Source organism: Populus nigra, chromosome 8, assembly GCF_951802175.1.
Source record: "Populus nigra chromosome 8, ddPopNigr1.1, whole genome shotgun sequence".
Classification (NCBI taxonomy): Eukaryota; Viridiplantae; Streptophyta; class Magnoliopsida; order Malpighiales; family Salicaceae; genus Populus; species Populus nigra.
Genome location: NC_084859.1, coordinates 21,002,781 through 21,010,455, shown reverse-complemented (window position 1 = coordinate 21,010,455; position 7,675 = coordinate 21,002,781). Strand labels below are relative to the sequence as shown.

Genomic DNA, 7,675 nt, shown 5'->3' with positions numbered 1-7,675 from the left:
TCTGTGGCTTATGGATATACTGCTTCTGGTTATGGATTTGTTCAAGACATGCCTTATGCATACATTCATGAGTTCACCCGGACTTCCATGGCTGGAAAGATTCGGCGTTTCAAAGGTGGATACACTAGTCTTTGGCAGAAGATCAGTGAATCACTTCCAATTGAGGTTAATTGCAAAACTGATGTGCTGGCCATCAGGCGCAATCCCGACAGTGTTAGAGTTGATGTTAAAAGAAACAATGGGGAAATTCAAGAAATGGAGTTTGATAAGATAATTATCTCTGGTTCATTTCCTTTCAGAAATGGAAATACTTACAGATTTCCAGCAGAAAAATCTACAGGTTTCTTGAACTTCATACCTCTAGATTTCCACCTTATAAGTTCCTCTCTCCTTTCAGGAAATGGCTAACAAGGTATTCATGTTGCAGAATCTGAGACTGAAGTGATGGATCTCAGTGAAGTCGAAAGATATTTCTTCAGAAAAGTTCAGACAATCGACTACTACACCACTGTTTTAAAGATCAAAGGGCTAGAAGACATGCCAGTTGGATTTTATTACTTTGGTGAATATATGGAAGATCCTGCAACAATTGGACATCCCGTTGCGATGCAGAAATTCTATGCTGACACTGACATTTTCTTATTTTGGTCCTATGGGAACTCTTTCGATATAAAGGGACCAACAGTCGCTGACCTAGCCAAGAAGGTAGTCATGTCCTTGGGGGCAAAAGTTGAGGAAGAAGTTCTCCAGAGAAGATTCAAGTACTTCCCCCATGTTGGTAGCCAAGGTATGCCTGACGAACTGTTCCTACACCGTTGAACCAAACCAGATAGGAATCCACATTCATTCATTATTTTTATTTAAATTTCAAAACAGAAATGAAGGATGGATTCTATAACAAACTGGAGTCTGAACTTCAAGGCCAGAGGAACACTTACTATGTTGGTGGGCTCATGGCATTTGAACTCACGGAGAGAAATTCATCTTATGCCATGGCTCTTATCTGCAAGCATTTTGCAAATAACAACTCAGTACCTATGTTTCCATATGTTAAGGTAATTTGACTTTGACAAGTTTTTAGTGATAAATGGATAAGTGGATCAAATGATGCTTGAATTTAATAGTTTGAAACAAAACTTGCTTGTTGATTGTGATATCGCAGAGTTTGTTTTCTTTGAAATCGGATTGCTGGGATAGAAATCCAAAAGAACTGGGTGAAGGAGTGGAGTTTCCTGATCTTTCTACACTTGACGGTTACTTGAAACACTGGGGAACTGAAAGTATGACGAAGGACAAAACACTCTATACCTGGATTGGCGAAGATGGGGCAGCAGTATGTCAAAGAACTTATGCAGAACTTCATGCGAAAGCTTCCTGCATTGCTCGTAAACTCTTGACCAGCCGAAAACCAGTTATCAAGCCCGGTGACCGGGTCCTCTTAGTCTATGTACCAGGGCTGGACTTTATTGATGCCTTTTTTGGGTGCTTAAGAGCCAAGGTCCTACCAGTCCCAGTCCTCCCACCAGATCCTCTGCAAAGAGGTGGGCAAGCACTATTGAAGATTGAAAGCATTGCTAAATCTTGCAATGCAGTTGCAATTCTGTCAACCCTTCTCTATCACTCAGCAGTTCGGGCAGGTTCTGTGAAGAATCTAATCTCATTAGCAGGGAAAAATGGGAAATGGCCGAACCTTCCATGGATGCATACAGATTCTTGGCTCAAGGACTCCAAAGTCCTGGCTCCAGAAAACATAGCATATGAATCTGAATCTCAGCCGGAGGATTTGTGTTTTCTGCAGTTCACTTCAGGGTCAACTGGAGATGCTAAAGGTGTAATGATAACTCATGGTGGTCTTATTCACAACGTGAAGTTGATGAAGAGGATATATAAGAGCACCTCAAAGACAGTACTAGTCAGCTGGCTTCCGCAATACCATGACATGGGGCTAATTGGTGGCCTCTTTACTGCTCTAGTTAGTGGTGGATCAGCAATTTTGTTTTCTCCAATGACTTTTATCAAGAACCCTCTTCTATGGCTTCAGATCATGAGCAAATACCACGCTACTCACAGTGCCGGTCCCAACTTCGCCTTCGAACTGCTAATCCGAAGATTGGAGTATGCTGACAAGGATAAGGTTCGAAACTTTGACCTCTCTTCTTTGATTTTCCTCATGGTTGCTGCTGAACCAGTGAGGCAGAGAACTTTGAAAAGATTTGTTGAGCTCACTAGGCCTTTTGGTCTTTCGCAAGAAGTAATGGCTCCTGGTTATGGATTGGCCGAGAATTGTGTGTTCGTCAGCTGTGCATATGGAGAAGGCAAGCCCATATTGGTAGACTGGCAAGGAAGAGTCTGTTGCGGGTATGTGGAACCAAATGGTGAAGATATTGACATCCGAATAGTCGATCCAGAGTCCAATGAGGAGCTTAGAAAATCTGGAAAGGAAGGAGAGATATGGATTAGTAGTCCGAGTGCTGGAATTGGGTACTGGGGAAGGGAGGAACTTAGCCAAAGTACTTTCAGAAATGTGCTTCAAAATCATCCAGGAAGAAAATATACAAGAACCGGAGACTTGGGACGGATTATTGATGGAAAGGTGTTCATCACGGGAAGAATCAAGGATCTGATTATAGTAGCCGGAAGGAATATTTACTCTACAGATGTAGAAAAAACAGTTGAGTGTGCATCCGAACTTCTACGCCCAGGTTGCTGTGCTGTCATTGGTGTTCCTGAGGAAGTCTTGTCATCAAAAGGGATTTCACTTCCTGATTGTTCTGACCAGGTTGGCTTGGTTGTAATTGCCGAGGTTAGAGATGCTAAGCCTGTTGATAAGGATGTGTTGGAGAACATAAGGAGTCGTGTCGCAGAAGAACATGGCGTGACTGTGGCTTCTATCAAGCTGATCAAGCCCAGGACTATCAGCAAAACAACATCTGGTAAAATCAAGAGGTTCGAATGCCTCAAACATTTTACTGATGGAACTCTAAACACAGTGCCAGACCCATTTTTTGCAAAGCGAAAATTGCTTCGTTCATTCACCACCGGGACATCTAAAGAGGGATTAACTCCTCGATCTCGGCTTGCAACATCTCCTACACCAACTGCCAAATTCACGAATAAAGAAATAGTAGAATTTTTGAAGGGGCTTGTTTCTGAGCAAACAGGAATTCCTATCAAGAATATCTCTGCCACCGAGAGTCTTGTTTCCTATGGAATTGACTCGATTGGTGTCGTCAGAGCGGCTCAAAAACTTTCAGATTTCCTCGGTGTGCCAGTTGGTGCAGTCGATATCTTCACTGCCACCTGCATTGCAGACTTGGCGAGCTTTTCAGAGAATCTTGCGATGAAGTCTCAACCACAGCTCATGAACTCTCAATCCTATCAACCAGAACCTGATATTGATTCTGCTGAGTTTGACACAGAAGTTTCCACGACTAGCCTAATCAGTGTCTGGTTTTTCCAACTTCTTGCCCTTGTTTATGTCTGTGCCATGCTGAGCTTTCCTGCTTATTTTTCAGTTTCGGCTTTCACAAGTTTGCTTTCAGCAAGTCTTGTGCTAAATGAGGAATTTCCCTGGTGGAATTACTTGATTCCCTTGGCATTGGCTCCTCTTGCTTGGATCCTTAGCATCATTTCTACTTGTATTAGCATTGCTTTCTTGGGGAATTCTTTCTTGAAACCTAACTATGCCCTGACCCCTGAAGTATCTATCTGGTCTATTCACTTTGTCAAGTGGTGGGCACTGTACAAGGCCCAAGAAATCTCTGCAAAAGTTTTTGCAGAGCATTTGAGAGGAACTGTGTTCCTTAATTATTGGTTTGAGATGCTCGGCGCTAAGATCGGATCTTCAGTTCTGCTTGATACAGTTGACATTACAGATCCATCTCTAGTTTCAATTGGAGATGGAGCTGTAATTGCTGAAGGGGCATTGCTCCAAAGCCATGAGGTAAAGAATGGAATCTTGAGCTTCCAAGCCATTAGAATCGGCCGAAATTCTTCAGTTGGTCCTTACGCTGTAATCCAGAAAGGAAGTACATTGAGAGAAGAAGCAGATGTGCAGCCCTTGCAGAAGACAGAAGGTGGAAAAGCTGTACTCAAATCTAGCAAGGCTCACAATGTTCAGAAGGTAATTTTTTATATATTTTTCAATTTATTATATCTTACCCATAACTGCATAGGTTATAGGTTTCTTCCCCCGTTTTCTCATCTTACACTAATTTGATTCTTTCCAATTATTGCAAACATGTGTGAGGAATGTTTTTTTTACATAATTGAAACAAGAACTGATCATACTCGTTACAATTTCTATAATGGTTTCAGGGTGCAATGCTGTCTGATAAGGCCACCTACCACTTCATGGGCATCTACATGGTTGGTCTCCTCAGCACTCTCTCAGCAGCCATTTTCTACTTCCTTTACATTTGGCTATCTCAAAAGCCTGCTTCCATTCAACACTTCTCATTTCTCTGCATCTCTGGAGCCTTTCACTGGACTCCATTCACCATCATTGCTTATGCTACAATGATTGCTAATGTCCCATCAAACCCAGCCACCTTTGCAATGTCAGTTGCTACTGTTTACTTGGCTCATGGCCTGATACTCAGCCTCCTCACATGCACTTTGACCCATTTTCTTGCTGAAAAACAAGAGAAAAGGGAATCCCACATGAAAGCCTGGCTCCGGCATAGAATTACCATTGCCTGCCACCTTAGATTTGCCAAACTCCTGTCAGGAACAGAAGCATTCTGCATTTATTTGCGCCTTTTGGGTGCAAGTGTCGGTGAGCATTGTTCCATCAGGGCTGTCAATCCTGTATCAGACCCAGAGCTCATTACAATTGGTGATGGTGTGCACCTTGGTGACTTCAGTCGGATGATTGCTGGCTTCTATTCATCCAGTGGGTTTACTCAAGGAAAAATTGAAGTGCAGGACAATTCGGTTGTCGGGAGTCAAAGCCTCATCCTCCCTGGTTCGGTTGTTCAAAAGGATGTCATTCTTGGAGCTCTTTCAGTGGCTCCTGCAAATTCAGTTCTTCAACAAGGCGGTGTCTATATTGGATCTCAAACTCCAGTGATGATCAAGAACACCATGCATGCCTTGGATGACAGGATAGAAGAGATGGACTACAAATACAAGAAGATAGTTGGCAATTTAGCTGCAAATTTGGCTGCCAATACTCTGAAGGTTAAAGCAAGGTATTTCCATCGAATTGGTGTTAGTGGGAAGGGATACCTGAAGATTTATGACAACCTGAAAGGATTTCCAAACCACAAGATATTCCAGGCTGGGAAGAGCTATCCTATTGTAGTCAGGCATAGCAACGGCATGAGTGCTGATGATGATGCAAGAATCGATGTACGTGGAGCAGCGATAAGAATACTTTCAGATGACAATGGAAGCAACTCCTCTTCGATTCTTGATCTAACATTGAAGACAGGCAAGGCATTATCTGCACGCACTATTGCTGATTTTGCAACATGGTTAGTTTGTGGACTTCCTGCAAGAGAGCAGCATGTGAAGCGAGCCCCACATATCCGTGATGCAGTTTGGATGTCTCTTCGCAATGCGAATTCTTTTGCTGATCTACACTACTACTCAAATATCTGCAGGCTCTTCAGGTTTTCGGACGGACAGGAAATGTATGTGAAATTCAAATTGCGGCCTGGTGACGAAAACATAAGTGAGGATTCAGGTAAAGTTGAGCCTATGGGCATTCTCCCACCAGAAACAGGTGCAATTCCACGGGATGAAAAGGATACCCGTCCCTTACTTTTCCTAGCCGAAGATTTCCAAAGCCGGGTAAGTTCTCCAGGAGGCATTCGCTACATTTTCCAGCTGCAAATCCGACCTGTTCCACATGATGATGCCACTTGTGACATTGCACTTGACTGCACCAAACCATGGGATGAGTCTGAATTCCCTTACATTGACATAGGGGAAGTTCACATTGATCAAAATCTCACCGGTGCAGAATCAGAAGCACTAGAGTTTAATCCCTATATTCGATGCCATGAGGTGGATGTGATCCGGGCCACTTCATCCTCGCAAAGTGCTTCAATTGATCATGGTCGTTCATTGATCTATGAAATTTGTCAGCATTTGAGGAATGGAGAACCACTTCCAGAAGCTTGGAGGATCTTCTTAGAACAAAGTGATGTTAAAGTGGACCTTTCAGGCTGTCCAATGGCAGCAGCATTGGAGAAAAAGGACTCGGGAAAAGTTACACTAGCAAGGCAATGGTATCAGACCTTATGGGTCATTTTTGCTCAACCATTGCTGCAAACATTTCTTCCATACTTCCTGATGGGGTTGCTCATCTTTGCTCCACTGAACTGGATTCTTCTCTTGAAGGAAAGCAAGAAAGTCACAATGCATTGGTTGCTTCCTTTGGTTTGGGTTTCTTCAGGAGTTCTAGCAGCATTAGCATGTGTTGTGGCCAAGTGGATTCTTGTGGGGAAAAAGAAAGAAGGCCAAACAGTACACATTTGGAGCATAGGAGTCTTCATGGACACTGTGTGGCAAGCTTTCAGAACTGTAGTAGGGGACTACTTCATGGAAATGACTAGTGGGTCTATCTTATTTTTGCTATGGCTAAAGCTCATGGGTTCAGACATTGATTTGGACCAAGGAGCCTACGTAGATAGCATGGGAGCAGCATTGAATCCAGAAATGGTGGAGATTGAGAGAGGTGGTTGTGTGGGAAAAGAAGCTTTACTGTTTGGACATATATATGAAGGTGAAGGAGGGAAAGTTAAGTTTGGCAGGATAAGAGTTGGAGAAGGTGGATTTGTAGGGAGTAGAGCAATTGCCATGCCTGGTGTTAGAGTAGAAATAGGAGGCAATCTTAGTGCTCTTTCTCTTGCCATGAAAGAAGAAATTGTTAGGTCTATGTGAATTAATGGTTCATGCCTGCTGCTGAAATAGCAGCCGCCCAACTTATCTCTTTATGCATTAAGAATAAAGCTGGTCTCCCCAATATATTACCAGTATTTTAAAAATGGAAAAGTATATTAATGGAAATGTGTCATGGTTCCTGCCTCTCTCTGTCATGATTCTTTCCGATGCCTACAAGTCTTAAGCATAGGTGAAAGCCAAATTGAAATATACTTAGAAAATGTCTCACAACAAAGTTATTATACCCGGTCCAGTCCTGTTCAAGAAATAGATCATGGAGTAAGTTAACTTGATTGATCCAAAACGCATATCATTTCAAAAATTTTTAAAAAAAGTTAAAATTACATCGTTTTGAAAAAAAATGCTCAACTCATTAGCCAAAAGTGGGAGATTTCTGCAAATTTGAACTGGGATTTTTCTATTTAATCTAGACAAGTCCAAGACATTTACATTATCATAGCATATATCAAAGGGAAAACAAGATTATCTAATTTGGGGTTGACTACTAGCTAAAGAGAGTGTCTCTACTCTTGAGCATCACAATTCACTTGTGACATACCAAAGAAGCAGCATGAAATCTGATTCATTCATGCCCCGCTCTTTCCCATGAGGATATATAGACCATATGAAGGAAAAATATTGGGATTGATTTTTTATTTGAAAATGACCTCTAAAGTTTTCCTTAGATTTCTCTCATTTTAAAGAGAGATATCAATTAAAAAAGGAAAGAATCCAGGTACATTCATATATATAAATATATATAACTTAATTTTAAGAAAATATG

General features: G+C 41.9%; 2 protein-coding genes and 1 long non-coding RNA gene across 3 annotated transcripts; 2 read left to right on the top strand and 1 right to left on the bottom strand.

Moving 5' to 3' along the window:
* Nucleotides 1-261: 261 nt before the first annotated feature.
* On the bottom strand, nt 262-1,013 carry LOC133700468 (uncharacterized). The gene is made up of 2 exons (XR_009843413.1): nt 939-1,013; nt 262-807 (listed from the first exon to the last, which is right to left on the bottom strand). It is a non-coding gene; the product is annotated as an uncharacterized LOC133700468 (long non-coding RNA).
* Nucleotides 1,014-1,037: 24 nt separating this feature from the next.
* On the top strand, nt 1,038-4,248 carry LOC133702027 (uncharacterized). The gene is made up of 3 exons (XM_062126207.1): nt 1,038-1,055; nt 1,163-4,123; nt 4,183-4,248. Exons 1-3 carry the CDS (start codon nt 1,038-1,040, stop codon nt 4,246-4,248), a joined length of 3,045 nt encoding a protein of 1,014 aa, XP_061982191.1.
* On the top strand, nt 4,168-7,144 carry LOC133700528 (uncharacterized). Its single transcript, XM_062124091.1, has one exon. It carries the CDS (start codon nt 4,324-4,326, stop codon nt 6,889-6,891), a length of 2,568 nt encoding a protein of 855 aa, XP_061980075.1. The 5' UTR covers nt 4,168-4,323; the 3' UTR covers nt 6,892-7,144.
* The last annotated feature ends 531 nt before the right edge of the window (nt 7,145-7,675 follow it).

Bases quoted from the DNA above. Each gene is read 5' to 3' on its own strand.
- LOC133702027 (XM_062126207.1), top strand. The intron at 4,124-4,182 runs GTAATTTTTTAT...CATAGGTTATAG, and splicing joins AGGCTCACAATGTTCAGAAG to GTTTCTTCCCCCGTTTTCTC.
- LOC133700528 (XM_062124091.1), top strand. From the start codon at position 4,324: ATGCTGTCTGATAAGGCCACCTACCACTTCATGGGCATCTACATGGTT.